The 22,607-nt window shown below is 36.2% G+C and overlaps 1 protein-coding gene across 2 annotated transcripts in view; it reads left to right on the forward strand.

The window, feature by feature from the left end:
* Positions 1-22,607, forward strand: part of SMAP1 (small ArfGAP 1) — an 86,321-nt gene that overhangs the window by 37,816 nt on the left and 25,898 nt on the right. Inside the window, exons 5-6 of one of the 2 annotated variants that reach the window (XM_056486208.1) lie at positions 4,446-4,520; positions 8,616-8,696. In XM_056486208.1, coding sequence (XP_056342183.1) covers positions 4,446-4,520; positions 8,616-8,696 — 156 coding nt within the window. The remainder of the gene's footprint in view (positions 1-4,445; positions 4,521-8,615; positions 8,697-22,607) is intronic. The other variant, XM_056486209.1, reaches the window with a different exon arrangement.

Here is a 22,607-nt window from a genome sequence, read left to right on the forward strand (position 1 = left end):
GCCACTGGAAGAAAATCACCCCAACCAAAGCCATCACAGGGAGACATTTTAGTAGTTTAAAACATACCTTGCCAATTAGCCTTAAGAACTTCCAAAAATTCATGGGTAAATGTTGCTAATAGTGCATTAGTATTCTTATGTTCCTTTCAGTATTTCAAGAATAGACTTCTTTAAAAAATGTCTAGCAATTGATTTGTGTATTTATATCCATCTACTAGCAGCCTGTAATTGCTACTTTAGGGTAAATTACTGATTTTTGTATTGTCAACATTTGTTGGAGATACATAGTGGTAAAGTCAAAAGTCTGCTGAAATAAGAAAAAACATATGTAGCAGCTAAACTTAAAACCTGTAAAATGAAACCAGAATAGTCCTCTTAATTTAGGCTTTTTCCCTGCATATTGCATGTGTATAAACTGGCCACTCGAGGGCACTTTTGTATTTGGTTCAACTGTGAACTTCCTGAGTGATTTGATAAAACGCTCATTCTTTAATATCTTGAATCTTCCACGTGCTAGCACCTTGCATTTCATATTAAAATGAAAAGGCTTATAAAGCTTTAACTTGAATCCTTGTTAATAAAAGGCTAAATATTGACATCAATGTAGGATTTTGGAAAAACTACAAATAAAACCAGGTGAAAACTTTATTATGTACTTATGCCGTAATGACCGATAGTGTTTGTATGACTTATGTAGCATCAAAAACATGTCAGTACAAACTAAAGTAAAATCATTCTTAGTTTTTGTATGTTATGTTTTCTGATAACTTCATTTAGTTCTTATTTAAAGCTTACTTTTTTTACTTGGAATAGTAGTCTGGTCAACAGACTACACTAAGACATTGGGCCAACTACTATTTCTATTTGTTGCTTTTACTGGAACTGTTAACTTTGCATGTATTTGAGTAATACCACCACTAAGCACTAACTTAACAGATAATACAGAAGTGTTTTATCTCTTAAGGATAATGGGGAGGAAAATGGGGACAGGTAACACATTTACATGTAAAAGGTGCTGGGAACTGGACTAATACTGTAAATCTGCAGATTCTTTCTTTTCTGATCTTCCGTTATTTTATGCACCAAAGGGTTTCTCACAGAGCGCAGGTGAAACTGAGATCTTACAGTACTGTTGTGCGTGTATGTAATTTCCTGCTCAGCACTAAAGGAACCAGATGCTTTAAAGAGAGTGTTGAATTTCCTTATGCAAAATTGTTATTTTTGCTATATAGTCTTTCTAAAAAGGAGTCACAAAACACAAACAATGGAAGGAGATTCAAGAATTGCTAAAAATTAAATGACTGCAAGACTTCTGGTCTGAAATGCAATCAAAATTTTGTGGAAAAATGAGAAATGTGAAAACTTAAGAAACAGCTCCTTGCCATCATTCTTTGTTTAAGGCAATTTTGAATTAATTTCTTAATCAAAAGGTGTAAATACTCCTAAGTTAAAATTATTCATATGCTAGTTGTAATTCTGCAGTGTGTTGGTAATACACACAATCACCCAACTTTATTCTTTTTCTAGTGGTACTTATGATTAGTTACAGAGGTCACCACTGATTTTGTTTGATACTTTAAGATGCCGGTAATCAAAGATGTCTTTAGTTGACTGCTTTCCAGAACATAATGCAAACATGTTGTCAGCGTAGATCAGTGTATGCTTTTTCACTTGGTTTCTGGAATAGGGTTGGAAATTGGTTTTTGGATTTTGATGGAGAAATTTAGGTGGCTGTCAGCCAGCATCACCAGATCCTTTTCCCCCAGGCCAATTTTCCAGTTACTCATCCCCAAGAGTCCCAAGTGCAAGACCTGGGACTTCATCGTACTGAACCTTGTGCTGTTGGCCTTGGGCCGTTAATGGAGCTTGTCCAGATCCCTCTGCAGAACCTTCCTGCTCTTCAGGACATCAACATTCCTGCCCAGCTTAGTAACATCTGTAAACTGAATGACATCCCCTCATCCAGATCCTGGGTAAAGAGAGATATTAAAGATAAATCCTGGACCCAATACTAAACCATGGGGAACCCCACTCGTTGGTTGTGACTCCATTCAGCACTATTCTCTGGGCCTGGCCACCCAGCCCATGTGTACCTAGAGAATAGTGTACCTGTTTAAGCCCTGAGCAGCAACTTCCTCCAGGAGAATGCTCTGGAAAATGAAGTCGAAGTCTTTGCAAAATTCTACATGTTTAGCTTTGTCTAGCCACTCAGTTTGATTTGATATTTTCATTCAGCTTTCTTTATTTGGTGCAGCCTGGTAGATAACAGATTAAACACGATGCAGTCATGATAAAGCCGTTCAGCACCTCAACCTTGTACTGTTGCTTTCAACTTAATCTGTTCTTTATACAATGTAATGTGTTTTCTCATAAAGATTAGCTTCAGTTATATGTCTGTTGTTCTCTTGCTTAGTGGAATATTTGCATGTGTAAAGTGTGCTTTCAAGTGCTCTTTTTTGTTGTGCTGTTGGTTGTCTTTAAATATTATGGTTGAGCATTTCTCAACTTGCAAATCTTGTTCCATATCCAAGGCTAAACAGCGACTGCTTTTCACTGTCTCATGCTTACAGCTTGCATGACAATTCTTCATTGGTTCTATGATTCCATTACTTGATTGGCAAAACTATAATAATTGTTTTCAGGCCTTCTATAGGATTGTCTTCTTCTAGGTTAGATAATCCTTTATATTATGAAGAGGATTTGAAGATTGAGAGCTATTATGGGAGGATGGAAATTGACAAACACCTACAGTGCTGATTTTCTCCCTTACTCCCAAATGAAATTTTGCTTTCCTTCTTCTGTGTGGCAAGTAGCTGTCACCTGCTGTTCACCTGTGAGAGCTATCAAGCTTAAATTCTCCTAAAATCTGAAGCATACAAAAGAATGAAAAAAACCTCCAAATACAAACCAAAAATCCCACTTGTTAGCAGGTTGAAAGTATACTTAAGATGATTCATTATCAGAATTTTACACTTTTATATCTAATTGAAAACTCAATAAGGAGCATAATCTTCGAGTACATAATTCGGTATATTGTATAATTACCTAATAATTTTTCTGACATTATTTGGTTACAATGTGGTGCAGTAGGAATAAACAGGATCCAGATGTTCCTATAGCAACAGAATGCTACTGTTTGCAAAACTGCATCATTGCAGCAGGTGTATCCATAACTCTGCTAATAACCCAAGGATTTTAAATTTAGAAATGAGAATTCTGTTTCATATTTCTGCAGGTAAAATTTGGTTTTATAATTAAACCTTATAAATATCTTTCCTCCAGCATAGACATAGTTTCTGACTTTGTGAAAATACTAAACATATAAATTCTATGAATATTCCAGCTGTATAAGTAAGAAACTGGTAGGAATTTCTGTAAGAAATAGGGATACTTAGACATGAGATATGATGAGGATTTTTATAAGCTTTCAGTTTCCATTTAGTGCAAGCTATTTTTTTTAAACTAGGTAAAAACATGTCATTTAAATTGCTTATTTTGGTCCAACATAATGACCTACTCTATTATAGCTTCATTTATTTCTAAATTTTCCTTCTATATAATAGAGGTGATACAAAACAATGTAGAAGTGTCAGCTTTATAGCTCTTCTATATATTTGGAAAATGTATTTCAGTTGCATTTTTATAATAAGGGGAATAGGAAGATAATGTTTCCATTAAAGTGATCAGCTATGCATAAAAAATTGGATAGGAAGATGTATGAAAATGCCTTTAGAGAAATTCTATTTTTTTGAGCAAACTGTATCTGTTGCATATTTAACTTACACCTTTTGGAGAATTTTGGAAGTTTAGTGGTGTTAATAGCAATTTTACATACCAATTCCTAGAAGACAAGTGTCATTTGTCTGATCCTTCAATCTGCTGCTAGGATGTGGCTTTATATTAACCCTAAGCTCTTTATGTACTTGGAGTGCTCTTAAGGAAGAGTTAATTAGAACTTTAATTAATGTATAACTTTCAGAGTTAGTTTGAATTCCTCTTAATAAAAATACTCTGTTACACTGAACAAGAACAAAGGCACTCTTCTCTCTCCATCCTCTGGGACAGTCTGCCTTCATGCTTCAGGACATTAATATTTCAGTAGTTACACTGGATAAAAATTAAACAATGGATGAAACCTAATTATTTTTCTTAGGGCTTTGATATGATCTTATCCAGGTTCATTTTCTTATATTCTGTCCTAGTGAATTTCATTATAAGTCACACTTTCCTACCTGAAAAATTTCCTTTAAATATTGTACTCAGAAAGAAACCACAACTCTTTGTCTCCTCTTTTTTTCGCCTATGTTGTATAACCGCTACCACCAAGAGTATTGGGGGAAAAAAAAAAAGGAATTAAAATCATGTCTCTTAGCGGCCTCTGCTGCCTCCCTTCCCAGCTGTTCTTGCTTATTTTCTTTCTCGTTTCTTTCCTCTGTTTTGTACAGATATCATCTGATGCTGCTCAGCCTTTGGCATCTTCTCCTTCTCTGCAAGCTGCTGCTGAGAAGAGCAAAGCAGAGGTATATTGGTTTTGGGTGTAACCCTTATCAGGTTACTGCTTTGCACAAATGTTTCCATCTCTATAGAGTAATTTTACTGAGGTCACTTGAGAGCTTGAATTGCTGTTAATACTGCACACATTTGAAATACGTCTTTCCTTTTTTCTTGGACTGGCTAAATGAAAAGAGCCAGTATAACTGCAAAGTGTATGTGTTGTTGTTACCTCTTGGTGTTTATGTGCCAAAATTCTGGTTCTCATCTGTTTTATTGTCACAAAACTGTGGAAACCCACTTAATTCCCAGCTAATGGGCATGAATGACACTGTTCTGTCTCATCAGGTATGATTACGGATATTTTTTTTTATTACTTGCTTGTTCCAGATTCTAAATTATCAGTATTGTTCCAGCCATTTAGTTCATTCTCCTTGGAGATAAATACAGAATTAATTTGACTCATATTGGTTTTAATATCTCTTCTGGCTGGGATATGTGTGTATGCTAACACATTTACTGTTTAGATGGGTCTTTGAAAAACGTAACACACAAGCAAGTAGTAGATGAGGCGTCATTTATGTCAACTTTCAGTAAATATCATAATTTGCAAAAATAATAAAATGCATTTTTAGAATGTGAATGTTCAGTGTTAGGTTCTTTTGGATATTTCACTCTAAATTGAGACTCTACAGTATATTAAATAATTTATGATGTGAACATAAATCAAGCTTTTTCCTTCTAAATACAGAAAATTTGGATAGAAGTTATAAATTATTTTGGTTCAGCTATATTTAAACATTAATTAAAATTTAAATGACAGTGTCATGGACTAAGACCACAAGCCTTGTTGAAGTGTTTTAAGTTGTACCAGGAGTAGCAGCAGCCACCAAGAATAAAACTTGCCTTTACTTTCTAGTCTGTCTCTATTGGTGTATTCACATTTGAAAGTTCTTCTGTGTAACTAGTATGCCATGTTATAAGAAATGGAACTTGGAAAAAAATTTAATAATCTTTGGTTAGAATTTAAGACCAATTTAATAAAGTCAATTTAATTTTATTATCTTCATACTGCTTTTTGACTGCTTTTGCAAGTAATGAAACACTTGAGTTGAAATTCTGGCATGAATACAACATCTGAGAAATGTTTTTATTTAGTCTGAATTCATTTTTATCTAATGGAGCTGAAGCAGAAAGCTTGAATATTGAAATCAGAAAGTGTGAAGATGAAGGGCTTGTGAGTTTTCAAGTCCACAGTGAAAATTACATGAATGAAAATAAAGTTGCTGGGAATCAAGACTGTTTCTGTAGACTCTGTGAGGTGTGGAGATAAAATAAGCTGTTCTCCTGTGTTTCTAAGTCTTAATATATTCACTTTTAAGCTTTCAGAGATTTATTAAGGGCAACAAAAGGCATATATATTTAGTCACCTTTATGGAGTGTTGCTATATGAAACTTGCTGTAAACCCGTCTTGTTCTTGAAGTCTTGAAAAATACATGTTTCCAGATGTACTCCAGAAGGATTTCTTTGACAAAACATACTTTAAAAAATATTGAAGTCAAATTGGAAATCAGAACATACTGAAAAAATGCAGAAACTTTAACTCTGCTTTCACTTAAATGTATTGAAGGAAATTTAAGGTACTGCGATTGAAAAGTAAGAGTACTTACATGGCACTTCAAACCACCTTTCCCAGGAGGAGAGGAATCAGATAATAGAATTGTAGAGTGATAGAATGGTTTGGTTAGAAGGGCCCTTAAAGATCCTGGGGTTCCAACCCCTGCTATGAACAGGGGCACACACCATCCAGTAGACCACGTTGCTCAAAACCCCATCCAAACTGACCTTGAACACTTCCAGGGATAGGGGATCCACAGCCTCTTTGGGCAGTCTGCTCCAGTGCCTCATCATCCTCACAGTAAAGAATTTCTTCCTAGTATCTAATCTAAACCTGCCCTCTTTCAGTTTACAGCCATTCCCTGTTCTGTCATTGTCCTGGTAGGGTCCTTACCCATTGTTCCTGAAGCCCTCTTTAGGTGCTGTTATAGGAAGACTGCTATAACATGTCCCTGGAGTCTTCTTTCTTCTTCAGACTCAGGCAACCCCTATTTTCTCAGCCTGTCTTCAGAGAGAGGTGCTCCAGTGCCCAGTCATTTCTGTGGCCCTTCTCTGGGCTGCAGTGCATCCATACCCTTCTGATGTTGGGGGCCCCAGCTGCAGAGGGTGGGTCTGTGAGAGCAGAGAGAGGAGGAAAATCATGTCCCTTGACCTGCTGGTCATACTTCTTTTGATGCAGTTGTCTAAGTTTCCATGGGAGAAGAGGTTACGTTTATTTAAATTATTGAACTTGAGAAGGTTGGAGTGGGGTGTGGGAACAGAAAGTGAAAGAGTTTTCGAAAAGTTGTTTCTCTGACCGTGTAACTTGTCTGTATATTACAATGCAGGTTGGTACTAGGGTCACTGAAACAGTAGTGGAAGAAAGGCTGAGCTTCATTGAAAGGCATGGCTGAGCATTTGTAATCCTAGTTCAGTAACAGTGCAAGTCTCAGGTTATTATGTGACCTCAAAATAAAGTACTGCTCTATACTTACCCGTGTCATACAGACATTTCTTGAACACCTTGCAGTTCCACAGCTGAGATACAGTATTGGCAAGGCCCCTAGTTTGGACCACTTGTTCTCATCTGTGTTCTTATATTCATTGAAATCTAAGTTACTCTGTTTCTTTTCATCAAAATAGATGCTCCAAATTCCCCTATTGGCATTTCATGACGGTGGTCATTACTTTCATTGCTTGTAAGTCAGTGCTTGGTGTGATAGTCTGATTTTCCAGGAGCTGAGTGTTGAGGTTAATGCCTCATGAAATAATTTACATGGTTTAGTTGGGACTTGAGTAGACCCCATCCATCTGGTCAATATGGTGAAAGGTTTGAAAATGGATTACTGGAAGTTCTGAAAAATGTGTTACTTGGGTCCCCATGTGCCCAGTAACCTCCAAAAAAAACCCCAAACAAAAAACTTCATCTGAGTGTTAGAATTATATTAAGTAAATGCAATGTTATAAAAAAATTAACATTGTATATACTGGATGTTAAAAAAAAAGAAGAAAAATGCCACAAACCACATTCCTTATTAACATAAACTATTAATTGTTTTATTTTTAATACTGGAGCTGCATGGGCAGATGTAGCCTCTCAACCTTCCTCCTAATATTGGGAAACTTATAAAAAGTAGTGTTATCTCCAACAAGGCTGTTTTGAAGCTTTGAACAAATGGGTACAACTCTAATGGCTGAAAGAACATTTAGGAACTCCTATTTCATTGTCTTTATTACAGATGGAAAACTCTTGTTTCATCCATTTAGTGTTCAAATATACTCACTAGTACTAATCTGTAGTTGTAGGAGGTAAATGCAGGCAGGCACTTTGTCAAAGCAATTGCTGACCTAGAAAATCTGTATCTTCTTCGTGTTATTGCTTAAGGAATATTTTATGCTTTGCTTCAGTCAGATGGGTCAGTAATTTTGGCACATTCATTCATTAAAAGCTAAGGTGAAGAAATTTCTGTGGTGTCATTACGGTACATTCAAAGTAAATGACTCTTTATATTTTCACTTTCTGGAACAACATAATGTCTCATGACTCAGCTAGCCTGTCAGATGGGCCAAGGCATTTTTTTTATGTTCAGGAGTATTTTTTAAAATTAGTACCTTTCTGTAGAAAGCAGTGTGCAATTTGCCTTAGTCTAGTTCTTTGGTCAAAGCAATTGACATCCACCCTCAATGACAGAGGCTATCAGAGTTAAAGGAGATACTTGTAGATGTTTTTTTCTCTTCAGCTTTTTAGCTTAGGAGAAGCAATACTGGTTCTTTTTTCCTTCTGCTTATTAAGCAGAAAAGCAGTTGAACAGGTGAAAAGGGAATTTCTTGAATTTAATCTAGAAGTCACAGTATTTTTAGTATTAGTATTTGAGGAAAATGAGTCCTTCTGGAAGGAGAGAAGATAGAAGCATAAACTCTGGTTTAAAAGGGAGTAACTGAAAATATCTGTTTATTGTCTGTATGGCTGTAGACATTCAATATGTTTGCAGATTGGTTACTAGCAAAATACTTCTTCATTTTGCAGAAGGAAAAAGAAAAAAAGAAAGAAGAGAAAAAGAAAGAGAGAGAATCAGAAAAACCATCAAAACAGTTAACAGCCGAAAAGGTAATAAGAGTTTATCTTTTTTCCAGTTATTTAAAAATGGCACATAATATTCGATATGTTCAGAGATTTGGGGAAAAAATTAATTTGTGTGTATATATATATATATATATCTATGAATTGTAATCTGGTTAATCTATGTTAATTGTTTGTGCTGTTACGTATACAAAGGTTGGTTGACCATACGATGAGGAATGTGTTTAGGACAAGAGGAAAATGGGTTAAGCTTTGTTAAAGTTTAGGCTCAGACGGTAAATCTCATTAAGGTTTTTTAAGATCACCGAAGAGCCTTGAGGTGGAAGGGGGGGACCCACAAGGATTACCAAGTCCAGCTATTAGGTACACAGCCCATATGGGGGTTGAGCCCCCAGTCTTGGTGTTGGTGGCATCCTGCTCTGACCAGCTGAGCTAACCTCAGGGTCATGAACCACTACTATTCTTGCACAGAAAATTGTCAGTTTTATTGAGTCCTGTATTATCATCTAATGCTGTCTTTGATAAATGAATCCATTTTAAACATGGATGTGTAATCTGTAGAATTTAGTTACTAACTCTAAGTAACTTGAAAATTTGCAACTAAGATCATGTCACAAAGCATGACAAGCAAGCAACTTAAGGGTGTTTCTTTCCACAGCTTTGTCAAAGCATAATGAGCAGCCTTAGCAGTGTAGGTGCAATTAAAATTTCATGTGCACTTCTGCAGAGTTAATACTAAACAAAAATGAAATGGGTAATCTTAGTATTAAAGGTATTAATTTCTTTTAATACAGATGTTGTCTCTTCAATCTTGTGAATCCAGGTAGTGTAATCTGCAGAATGCATCAGAGTCTCTATCTATCAGTTTATAGTGCTGTGTTACGATTATGAAAAACATTATGTGTTCACAGACTATGATTCTAATTCAGCTTTCAGATACAGTATTTTTTCATTTTGCGTAATGAGAGAAGATACAAAAATATATACATGCATGCTTGGAGGGGGGAAAAAATGCCCCTCCCCAATACAAATATCATTTCTCTTAAATTAGAAAGCAAGTTTGGAATGAGTTAGTGCAGAAGCAGATTTTGTTATGACAATTTGTGAAGTTTCACTGAGCTATCGTTATTGATATGGTATGAGATTAAAGTAAGTTTATGGATGACAATAAAAACATTAGAATTGTTGATTACTGAAGCTTTATGAGGGCATCCAGCCAAGTTAATTTTTTTATTTTGGTCCTTATAATAATATACTTCAGTTGTAAAGGTTAAAAATATTTCTGTGGTATGGAAAGGTTAACTTTCTAGAGCCCAAAGATCTACTTCTGGGCTGGGAGAGAGGGTTTCCCTTTGAAAGGATATGTGAATCTTGTTATGTGGCTGGGAGTATTTGGTTGAGGGAAAGTGACAGCAGAAGATAGTTACAGCTGAGGGATTATCCTATCACTTGAAATAAAAAACAATTCTAATGCCACTGATTAGATTTACATTTGAAAAGTCATTAGATTACCAGTTAATGATTAGGCAAATAAAAAGAAGTATTTTGATTTTAAATGCTTGTTCTACAAAATGTGGAACTTGGTAAATATATCTGTATTAGATAATCGTGCTGTTGTAACAGCTGCAAAATGTTTGAAGTACTGCAGCATATATTATTTCATTATTAATGTCTCAGCGTTGTCTGCTCAAATGGAACTCATCTGTGTGTCATCTTTTTAATTTAAGACATTCTTCAAGCTTGGGTTTTTAAAGGATCATTCTCATAGTAGTTTTCTGAAACAAAATTTAACCTGTGTAGATAGTTTAGGTAAACTTTCTTTGGAGCACAGAGGAGCACTTTAAGTAAGCTTCATGCTTTCTTCATGCAGCAGGTTGGAACAGGCTCTGTATGCACTCTATCTGCCTTGTACCTGCTTTCCACTGAAAGGAGATGAGGTGCATTTAAGTCATTCAGGATGAGCAATCAGGGACATGGCCAGTGTGTGAACTGGGAAAACTGTGTGCCCCAAGGATAAACAAGAGCTGCAGAGTGAACTGAGGAATATTGTTCACAAGCAATCAAAGAGTATAAGGAATAATACTTCATTTTGTAAAGGCATTTGCTTTGCACTGTTTAGAACAGACAAGTTGGACTGAGCTGTATGACTTCTTGAATTTCAGAGCAACTAGGACTCCTTAGTTTTTTTCAAGATGTCTGTTTATGTACTTCTGCAGTACAAATCCAAATAAAAAAGGCATCACTAAATATGATGCTATGAGGCTCCCAGAGTAAAAAAGAAAATTGGTGTGCCTAAATGTTCAGATTTTTGTAGGATTCAACTTTTTATGTAGTCTAGTTTAAATAAAGAAAACATGGTGTGCAACAGTGCTAACAGCCCAGAAGTTATTTGGAAAACTGTCCATAGAAAACTTGGTAAATATTTCTGATATCCAAAATTAGAAAGTTCAGCTAAGTCTGTGACACTGAATGCTTTGGAAGTGTTTGGGTTCATCGCTGTGTAGCTTTCTTCACTGTTTAGTTTAGAGGTTTCACATGGGTTGAGTACTGTCATGAAAATATTGTGATGTTTTCACTGCAAAATACTGCATGTTGAGGACCATCTGAGTTATGGAAGTAAACCCTTTAAGAGAAGGTTGTGTTGTACTGGGACAGTAAAGTTAGGATATAAAGAACAAACTACTTTTTTTTTTTCCACTAAGTACTTGTGCATTTGCAAACTAATATCAACACTCAGTTAAAGATTTTTTCATTCTGCTGAACATATCAGGATGATGAATGGTTCTGAAGGACTGCAGTAGTTACACTTGATTAACTGAAGTTCAATATGACACTGTTGAGTTAGTTTGTTTTATTATATTGCATTTTGAATTTGAAACTGGCTCTTGATTTTGTATAAAGTTATTTCAAATGACAGGAATGGGTCAGTTGGAGGTTATTTTTCAGTGGTAGTATATCAAATGCTGTTTTTCTTCCCCAAAACAAAGACTAAATTGGCAGATTAAAGTTGGCAGTAACAGTGAGCTGCTGCCTCTCAGTCAGCTGGTACCAGGCAGCTCCAGATGGCCTGTGTTACAGAGGTACAGACATTGGTTCATTTGCATTTAAAACATACTGGAGAGCCCCTCAAAAGTGGGGGCAAGTCATACTAGCAACTTTTCCTCTTCAGGAAAAAACAATATGTCAAATACTCATTTAACCAAATAGGAAGAACTATACCTAGCTTGTTAGGATGGTTTGTTTGTTTTTCCCCAAAGACACTTAAAACTCACAAAAACCAACCTGCCTGGACAATTGAGGCAAGAGGAACTATCAGTCCCCCTTATTTCTCTGGGATGTAATTTGCTTATCCAAAGTATTACAAGTTATCATCCTAATAACTTGGAGAGGAGAAATTAGTTGCAGAAATAGTGCTTTAGTGTTTTTCACTTCTTTAAAACTGGATAACACTGTAAGAATGCATGGGAGAAATGAAAGCCTACAGAATATTCACATAAATGTTCACATAAACACCAGTTTGGTGAAAGTGATCTGAGTGTTTGGTGAAAGTGATTTAAGTGATTAAGTTGTTACTTTTAACTTATGGGAGTAAGTGGATTCACAAATATTGACCTGAATGATAATTTAAATTCAGAATCCTGTTATCAATATTCTAAATGTTTCCTTTGTTTCAATACTGTATTGTTGATAATTTGCTAAATCACTTGAACAGTCAATAATAACTTTTCCCTAGATGCCTTGACGTTGTTTGCCTGAGGGATTTCATTTTAAAATACCATTTCCTTATGATTTTTATATAGAATGAAATATTACTTGTAATAAAAAACCAGTCATGTATATCATGGGAACAGAAAAATAGAAACCTGTTTAGCTCTCTGAATACATAGTCTTATTTATACTCTGAGTCCTTGTGTTCATAAATTCAGACTAAGCAGATCAGAATGAAAGTTCAGGATTTAGGAGTATGTGATAAGACATAGGGCAACCTGTTTCCCTGCCTCCTACCCCCCACAAAAAGGGTGAAGAGTTTTAAGGCTTCTTCTCTCAGTCTGCATTTTACAGTCTGTGGACGTCTCCCAGCCTGGTTTTACATTTCTAATCATTCTTCTCAGTCTTACGGAAGAGATCAGATTATTTTGGGTTCTTTGGTTGTTTTTAATGCTAGTCTGGAGGAAAGCAAATCAAATTAGATTTTTCCTGAAACTGTGCTATTCATTCCTTTTGCTGGTAACAAAGGACTTCTTCTGTTTGAGGATTGCCGTGAAAAATAGCTTACTTAATGAAATTAATCTGTCATGGTTCTTATTACATATTTGCAGTTGAAGAGAAAGAAATTAAGAAATGGATATTGCAGGTAGAAGCAATGAAAGAAACACCTTTTTTGTCAGAAAAAAGAAATGTTTTTATCTTTTTAATATTGGAAAAGGAGTCAGCATTCAGGAAGGGTATCACTTTTTTCTTCAGCCCACTGTATGTTTGCTGTATTGGCTTGATCCTCTCAACTCTGGTCTGCAGCAGAGCAGTATTTTAATGCAATTTTTAACAATTCTATACAAGTAGAATCTAAAAAAAGAGTAAAAGCTTGAATAGGGTCTGCTTTGGTTAAATTTGCCTTTGTTTAACTTGCCAAACTGTTTTTACCAGAAAGGTGTTTCAAGTTTTCTTAGTTTTAATTGATCCTCCATTACACTTTTGCTCCATGCAGGTTTGAAACATAGTACTGCCCTGGGTTTCAGTTGATAATACTTCTTATCAGATGGCATTTTCAGCTTGTGATAAGCTTCATCTTTTTTCCAGGTGGCTTTGAGACAATTGAGACAACATTACATATGCTTATTTGTATATTGAACAATATTAAGTGGACATATTTAAGCAAGCATGTACTAAAACAGCCTTACTCATGGGTGGATGCTTTAGAAAAAAGGCATTCTGAGACATTTGAAACCACAAGACCATGCATGATTAAAACTGCAAATATACAATCTCATCTAGAAAGTTTTATAAAAATTACAGTGCTAGCTAGGAGATTGTGTACAATCAGTCAAATGTACAGGAACAAAATGCACAATGCATTTACCTAAGTGGTACTGAAACATGGAACTGAATGTAAAGGAGAGTAGAGATTGGATAAGATGAAGCTGATAAGAGGAAAAAGACTTTAATTTAAATAATGTTGCTCAAAATAATAATCTTATCTTGTTTTGAACAATAGGCTTTTTCTTTTTTTCTAAAATAATACAAGTACTGGAGCATGGGCAAAGCAATCAAGTGCTTTTGTGTGTTCTGTTTCACTTTACCATGCTTAAGCTAGAACGTGCTTAATCTCACACTGGTGTGCTACCATCAAGATAGGGCAATGGTGTAGTAGGAAAATCTGTCAGATGTACAAATCTCACTGAAAAGACACTGATTATTTTTTTAAAAAAATTACTTTAGATGGTACTGGCAAAATTAAATCTCCAACATGAGCTTAAGCTTTAAATGGATGATGACGATGATGATGATAATAATAATAATATGCCAAAAGAGGTTTCAGCAATCTTCTGGTGTCGTACAACAACTTTGTCTGTCTTCCAGTTTAAATTTGTAGTTGACATTGGTATTATGTGCCTTTTTGCTAAAAAGAGTATTTTTTTGGACTGTTGAATTTATTGCATTTTGATAGTTGCTTTTGACACTGGAACAGTTGCATGGAACCTTTTATGACTCTGGCATTCATACTGTTGCATAATTATGTCTTCACAAAGTTTTAACTCAAAGGTAGTTGGAAAATAGCACTGTAGCTGTGGTAGGGGTAGAGGGAAAGCAGCAGAGTCTTTCAACACAATTTGAAGGAAATGGGCAAGTTTCTCGCTAGATAATTTTTTCAGATGATGATTATGATGCAAAATTAAGTTACCAGTTGTCTAGTTGTTCAAATAACTGGCAGCTCTTTAATGCCAATTTCCTTACATATATCACTCAGAAATGTTAACCTATCTGCAATGAATGACTCTTGGTTCTGCTGAAAAAAGAATTGCAGCTGGATGAGCTTGTGTTCCAGTTTTACTTGAAATTTTTCCTTTATAAAATTAACCTGCAGTTAGAAGCAAAGGGGGCAGATTTGAGTTTGTTCCCCAGGCATGCCACTTTACCATTGCAAAATAAATCTGTCCTGACTCTCTGCTCAGCAAGTATTGTCTCTCAACTTGAGAATATTGTACTTCATGTCAGAGTAAGGTGCTGCAAGCTTGTCTCTAGGCAGAAAGTGTATTTTACACTGTGTAGTAACAAGGATGACTTCTGCTCAAGAGAACATACAGATTTTTTTGTCTTACCTATTTAACCCTCAGTTTACACTCTAAGTAGATATCAGTGTATTTTTCCCTTGGTTTAAAAGTGGTTTATTTTAGTGTAAATGAAACAGCTTGGGCTGAATCTTAGTATAAATGTTGAAATGGATGACTGAACTGGATAACTTTGCCCCACGATTTAAGGGGTTTCCCTGAGCCGGAGGACATGGTGTCCTCAGTCAGGATGGAGAATTTCTACTGGGCTCTCTATGGCCCCCAGCTTAATTAATCTCGGCACTGCGAGAATAAAATCCTTAAGCTTACAATCAATATTCCACTGCATGTGGATCTCACTTACGACCTTCACGACAGCTTCCATGCTCCTCGCTGGTCCAGGGGACGTCACCCTCGCCGTTCAAATCTAGCTGAATGGCCGCTTGGTCAGGCGAACCCCAAAATCTGGGCCATCGGTTCCCGATGTTTTCCCGGGTTTTGGCACCAGATGTTGCCTGGCGACCTGGTTCAAGTCCAGCACGGGGGCCCTAACCCAGGGTCACTTGGTCCATCAGCTCCAGGACACCAATGTGGTGGACAGCAAATGGCGTTTATTGAGGGGTTGCAAGGGTCTTTATAGCCTAGATAGTAGTGGTCATTTCCTCTAGCTCACGTCTGGCTGTGAGCTCAGATCCGGAGCAGATCTCTGAGGGAGAGTACATCCCGATTTCTTCCGCACGCTTTTCCCTAACTCTCCACACTGAACAAACAAATCGGAGGCCTTGTAATATTACTCTGAAGGACCAGTTTTAAAACTTAGCATCTTTGAAACTGTGAAGGCTTTGAAGCTATGAAGATAAAAGCTAGAAAAGGCTTTTACATGTTGTAAGGATGGTTTAAGTATTCTATTTCAGAATACACAGAGATTTCGTATAGGTTCACATTTATTTAATCTGGAGGATTGAAAGCAGAAAAAAGCTTGACTTATTTCTAGTTGAGATGGAGACTGCAGTGCTTATTGATAGTTCATGTTAAAGATTATTGTGATATGAAGGATGAAGACAAAGAAAATGGAGCCTCCCCAAGTAAAGCGAAATTCATTTTGGTATTGCATATGATAGGTTAAAATTAGCTTTTAAAGTAATTGTTTCAAAGTAATTAACTTTGAAATGAGAAAACTGAGAAAAAAATATCCTGACTGGCAGAAGAAACTAATGTAGCTCATAATGCATCAGTATTTATTAAACATTGCTCCCTCTCACTATGTTCTGCATTTGTGAAACAGAATTATATATATGTATACATGAGGATGATAAAGTACTCATCAGCTCTCTCCAAACTTCTCTAGATGTTAAAGAAAGCAACAAGCTGATACAAAAGTAAGAAAAATTAACCTGTGGGGCTCTTTTAGTCTGATGCTGTCACTGGGAGGATTGAATTTCTGTGGAGCTAACTGAGAGGCTTTTTCAAATGCATCTCTAGAGAAATAGTATGCTTAGACTTCATAAAGTGTTTTGTAGTATACTGTTTGTGATAATGACAGAAACAATACCAGCACAGAGTATGAATCCAACACTGAGTAAAATGTCCTGACTCAGAGGTTGTTTATATGAAATACTATTCAGTGTGATGCTGTAAGACTGACTAAAACATAAAGATTGTGAGAATCAGAAGAACATCAGCAGGGAGGTGAAGTTGGAGTAATCTAATCAGTAAAAAGAGAGCCAGTGATCTTCTTCTAGTACATCAGAGGACAGTAGTGAGGTGGGTCAAGGAAAAGGTTCTCTCCCAGGAATACCAGGCAAGTAAGGGGTGATTGCATGATTGGTTATAGGACTTGTTGTGGAATGCAGAGAGAAAAGAATTTGGGGATGTGAGAGAAAATATTGTACGCAGCTTATTATGGGATGTTTAAGTGACAGAGACCAAACCAAGGAAATACAGAAATCATGGTGGATTGGGGTGTAACAAGCATGACGAAGCAGGGGAAAGTAGATAAAAAGGGGTAGTTGGGCAGGTTGTCTGAGCCTTCACTTGATCTCTGCAGGCTATTCTGTATTCTTGCCAAATGCGATTTGCAACTATTGCGCGTGAGTGCATTGTCTCTTCCTTGCCTGTATGTGAACGAACTATTGCAAACTTCAAGTTCAGCTACCAGACAAGTGTGGCAAGAGGCTGGTGCTGGCCACTGGAAAGAGGCTGCAGGCCTAAGGAATTTGAGGGTTAGCACCTGCAGAGACCAATATCTAGAAGTCCACTATTTGCAAAGGCAGCATGTGTAACACCAGCTGCTGGAGACAGACATACTGTGATCACACTCATTTTGTTAACAGGTAGCACATTTCACGTTGGACTAACCAGTGAGTAAGATACAAGCACCTGGAAAGTTCTAAGGTATGGGCTGATTGCTGGCTAAGGGTGTAGGGTCTTGATATTGAATGAAGTTTCACGTAAAAAGCATTTTTCAGAAACAAAAAGCACTTTTGTTAAGGAAAAAACTGAGAAGCATACCTTCATTAATAGGGATAGAAGGCATTTCTTTAATTGTTTTTTTACTTTGAGCTCAGTCAGTTGCCATGCCTGAAACAGCTTTTTCTTGTCTGGAAATATATGAAGAAGGAATTACAAATAAATGCCCTTTAGTTTTGATTAAGTACAATGATGTTGTATTATGTGTTACTTGAAAGGTTTCTGAAAGTAAAGTTATAAAAGAAAATTGTTTAATGAGGAACTGGAACTGATATAGCTGCTTTATTGTAATTTTGCTGAGGCTAATGAGCTCAATAGAAATCAGGTAGGAATGTGTAAGCTGAGTTCATGTAACCATAATATGTGATTTGAAAACTGAAGGTGTGTTTAAAATGGCTTACAAAAATACAAACCGTGTTTATTGCATTTCACAGCTTGCAATCTGAGATGCATTAAAACACTTTGACCCTAACCCAGTTTATAGATCTCATAACAGGACGCTGGATTAGCTGTAAAACGGATTAGTCTAGGTTTTCTGCTTCATAGTGAGTTCTATAAGATGCAGGCCCCAGGTTTTATTGGATTAAAAGCAGAATTCTTCCATTTTATCTAAATCAAGTTCCATGACAAGATAATACAAAACAGGAAAAGTGTTGATAAACAGCTTTTCCTCTGCCTTTTGTGTCCTTGTAAACAGGTCCTTGCTTTTGTGCTCAAATGCAGTAGTTTCAAAGATTTACAGCTGCAGGAAACTCTGCTCAAGTCTTTGCCCCCAGAATCTCTGGAAAACTCGTTAAACCTCTGGGCTCAGACTGTGTGCCTCTCCTGTTCTGCAGTCTTGTCATCCCTAGCTCAGCTTCAAGTTACTACATCCCATTGTGTCCATTACCTAGCAATCATCTTGCTATCTTTTGATGCTTTTTCCATGTATCAAATTTAGGAAAAAGAGCTTTTCTTCTTTTTTTCAGACCTTATCTGAACTTTTCCACTCTAAGAACCTAATATATTTGAATCTGAATGCATAGAACTATTATTTATGTTATTGTACATATTTAATGCATTAATATAAGAATAAGGATTTATCTCTGATATTTTGCTGTAGTCTCAGCAGTAAGTGTAAAAAGAAAGCAAACTTAATTTCAGGAAATTGTGCTTCTACATGGTTCATATGTCATTTTGAGCAAGGTAAAAGGGCCTCTGAGATTGTCTGATGCTTTAGAAAGGAGCTAAGTACTTAGCTAAGTATAAGACAAAAGGCTTTAAACCTTCTTGGAATACATTGACTAAAGTAAATGAGATCTGAGCCAACATTTTAAATTCAGTTAAAATACAATGTTGGCACTGCTTGGTCAATAAGTAAGAACAAAGGAATAGTCTTAATTCATTTTCACAGAAATTATTAGTGTATTAACCTAGACCCAGATAAAATCATATTAATGGAATAAGATTATGATGCAGGGTCCGTTATTTCTGCCATGAAGTTTTTAATTCAAATGACTAAAGATGTAGGGCATTTTACATAATCTCGCTCAAGTATCTTGCTCTAACTGTGAAATCTAATGAAATCCACATATCCAGGTTTTTAAAGTGATGATGTGGATCAAGGATCACTTCAAAAAGGTTTCCTTTGGGTGTGTGTTTTGTCTGAAAAACCTTCATGTGTACAGAATCATATTTAGCAACAGGCAATTTGGGTTTTTTTGTTTGCTTAATGTGAATGCCTTAAATAGGCTTACCCAGGTGAGTGTGAGAGTGTCTGTGAGTGATTTACTGAAATAATCACAATAGACTCTTAAATAATAAATTTACGTTCTCCCCTTGGCTTGGCTGTTTGGTTCAAGGTAATTCTAGTTCGCTAAGTAAGAATGGTGGCTTTTTTGTTGACATGCAGGGTTTTTCTCTTGATTAGAACTGCATCAAAGTTTGATTGTGGCGTTGCTGTAGTCCATACAACTTCACAATGATACCACCATGGTTTTACTTGTGTTTCAATAAAGCACATTGGTTTTCTGATTTTTTTGCTTGTTAAGCAAAACAGGAGTTCTTCACTTGCTAAAAGTATCCTCAGTTCTGAAGAGTTAGTCTGATTTCTAAATTTCTTCATCTTTAGTTGCAAGTCTGAAAAAACAAGTGCTGGTATTTTATAGGAGGGTAAACAAAATAACAAATTTCATCTTTAATGCTATTTAAATTAGATATTATGAAAATATCAGTTTGTGCTTATTTTCAGGTCAGGTATTTCTTCAAAAATTCTAGGATGTGGCTACGTGAGTAATGTCATAAGTGGAAATGGACTAAGCTTCTTAGAACATAAGTGTCAGGAAAAATCATATCTACAAACCTATTGCAAGATAAAGTAAATTGCTAACATTATTTTCTCATATGGCAATTCTCAAATGTTTATGCTCTCCTGCAAGTTTTATTGCAAGCAGGTAATGAAGAGGGAAGGAATCCAATTGCTTTATGCACAAGGCATAGAATTCCTATGTATTAAGAGCAAAGGAGAGCTTTTGTTCACTAACGGTAGAGGCATATATGAACTCTAGTGAGTAAACTGGAAATTGCTTTTAAGTAACTTAGAAGTGCTTTTCACAAAATTATTTGATGTATCCTCAGCTTTCATAAGGCTTATTGTAGTTAAGGTAGGAAATGCCAGTTAGAAATGTATTGGTAATCAGATGTGTTTTAAACAGACTGAGTTCTAGATTCATACGAATTTTTCATTAAAGTGGAAAATTGAGGAAAAAATGTGAAGGAAAATGGGAGCAGACAAGTGGACTGGATGGCTGTTGAATCAGATTTTTGACAGTGGCTAGTATCTTGCTTGAGAGCGGGAGAGATTTTTAGATTAGTGACTTCTGACTTCTCTGACTGTAGTTTTTTTCTACTTTAGAGCAATTAATCATGTGGCTTATGTCCTGCACTACGTTTTGCTACCCCTTTAAATGCTGTCACAGTGTAAATGAGAGTAAGGTCAATGATAATCCTAAATGCTGGTGTTGAAATCTGCTACATTATTTATGTTATCATCTTACAGTAAGGAATTTGGCAAAATTTGGCTTGTGTTTAAAGTATTTGGTGTGGTTTACATTTTTGCTGGGTATCATATCTTTTAGAACTGTTAAACCCTTAAAATCTGTATATATGGTGATAACATGCATAAGGTTACAGAAACAGAAGAAGGAATCTTGACTCTCTCATTGATAAGGGAAGATAATCACAGTATTTTCACTGTGTGCTGGCACTTCTGAAACTTCTGAACCAGGCCTTGCCAAAAAGGTTTGTTCACAACAGTCAGTTCCAGTGCAAAATGCCCTCAGCTGCCTGTTAAAGGAGAGTATTCTGGGATGTGCAGAAGAGTAGCCCATAAATTTAGACCATAGGCCCTGGAATGTATGATCATATTGAACATTATTCTGAAAGGATACCAGTGTCTTTTCTCATTTAACAAACTTGTACTAGTTTCCTATTTTACTACAACAGTAATTAAAAAAAGGCAGTGGGTTTGACTGCAGATCTGAATATTCTGTTTTATCCTTCAAAGTGTAACATTTATCAGAAGACCTCACATATGTTGTCTGTTCTGTCAACCAAGCAAGCTGGTCTAAAGATTTCTGCTTTCCTCTTGTCTTTCCCTGCCCATCTTGTGCACCTAATAGCCAGATGTGTTTGGGTGCAGTGCTGAAAGTTGGGAAAGGACAAGCTTGTTTTGCAGAAAGGGAGCATCAGTTGCAGCACCCATAGACCTTGTAGCATCCTTTTACATATGTGAATTTAATAGGTATGTGACAGTCAGTCATGATGATACTGACCCTCATTTTTGTCTTGCCCTTATATAACCATATCCGCTAGAGGCAACATCCTATGTGCTGTACTATAATCTTTGTGCAGAAGAAGGAGGAGAATTGACTTGGCAATGCTCTCATTTTTTTTTCCTTTTTTTTTTTTTTTTTTTTCCTGAGGCAGAGTGAATCACTCATTTAATGGTTATCTCCAAAAATAGCTGACTGAAGAAAATTTGATTAAATATGCCACTGACACACTGGACATACTATAGTATGTGACGTATACTTCAGGTGTTACTCAGTTTTCTTCACAATGCCATCTCCTGCAGACTTGCAGTCCAAGTTTCTGAGAGAAAGCATTCTGCTCATCCCGGGGACTTGGGGTTTACCTTTGGATGAGTCAAATGCAAAACTGTAATACTCAGATTCAGACTTCGAAGCTTGTGTACTCTGAGCTTCAGTGGGAAAACAGAATTTGGGAGTTCACTGTAGTTTGTTGAATAAGGTTTGTGTACAGATTGATTCACATGGCTCATGTGGTCCTTGCATCTGTTTGACAAAGTCTACAGAGTGCCTGAAAAAGGGAAGAGAAGGGGTTGTGAAGAAAATCTACCAATAGGGAAGTGCTGCTGACTCTTACGTATGTCTGTGTGTGTGTAGTCCTTGCTTAATGAGGTGCTTGGAGGTTGGCTCATTGAAATTAGCAAAACGAGAAATATAATTGTGCAAGGCTAGCAAAACTAAAATGATGCAGTTACCAAAGTATCACCACTCAGCAATAGCCAAAACACAGGTGTATTATCAACAGTGTTGTGGCCACAAATCCAAAGTATAGCATTGTATCAACTGCTGTGAAGATTGTGAACTCCATCCCAGCCAGACTTTACAGGCAATTCATTTGATAGATATACAGTATAAAGTGCCTACCAGTTCCCTTGTCCATGTCAAAGAAACATCTTTATTTATTAATAATTTGCTTTAGAGTAACATATAAGAGAGAGAAACAAGTCTTTAAAATCAACTCTAGAGCTTAAGGTGTGAATAGAATAGTTAACACTTTTACTTGCTGATTTATTTGTTTTCATTTAACTCAAGAAAGTATTTCACATAAATTAGATTGAACTAGAATGGTGTAACTAGTAGTATATTGAGGGCAATACATTGTGAAAGCTCAATAAAGGCCAATATTGATTTCTGTAAAATTGAGCTTTCTTTTTTAATTTGAGATCTAGCAGAGACTTTCCTTTCCTGGCCTAACCCGGTGTTCTTACCCATTTATTAAAAATTGAACCTCAGATAACTTCTGTTGTTGCACAAAATTAGTAAAGAAAGAGTAAAGGAGGGTGGCACAGTAATGCAACATTAAATGCCAGATGCTGAGTTAAAAGATGCTTTTTCATGATGGAATGGAAAACTTT

Source organism: Oenanthe melanoleuca, chromosome 3, assembly GCF_029582105.1.
Source record: "Oenanthe melanoleuca isolate GR-GAL-2019-014 chromosome 3, OMel1.0, whole genome shotgun sequence".
NCBI classification, from domain to species: Eukaryota; Metazoa; Chordata; class Aves; order Passeriformes; family Muscicapidae; genus Oenanthe; species Oenanthe melanoleuca.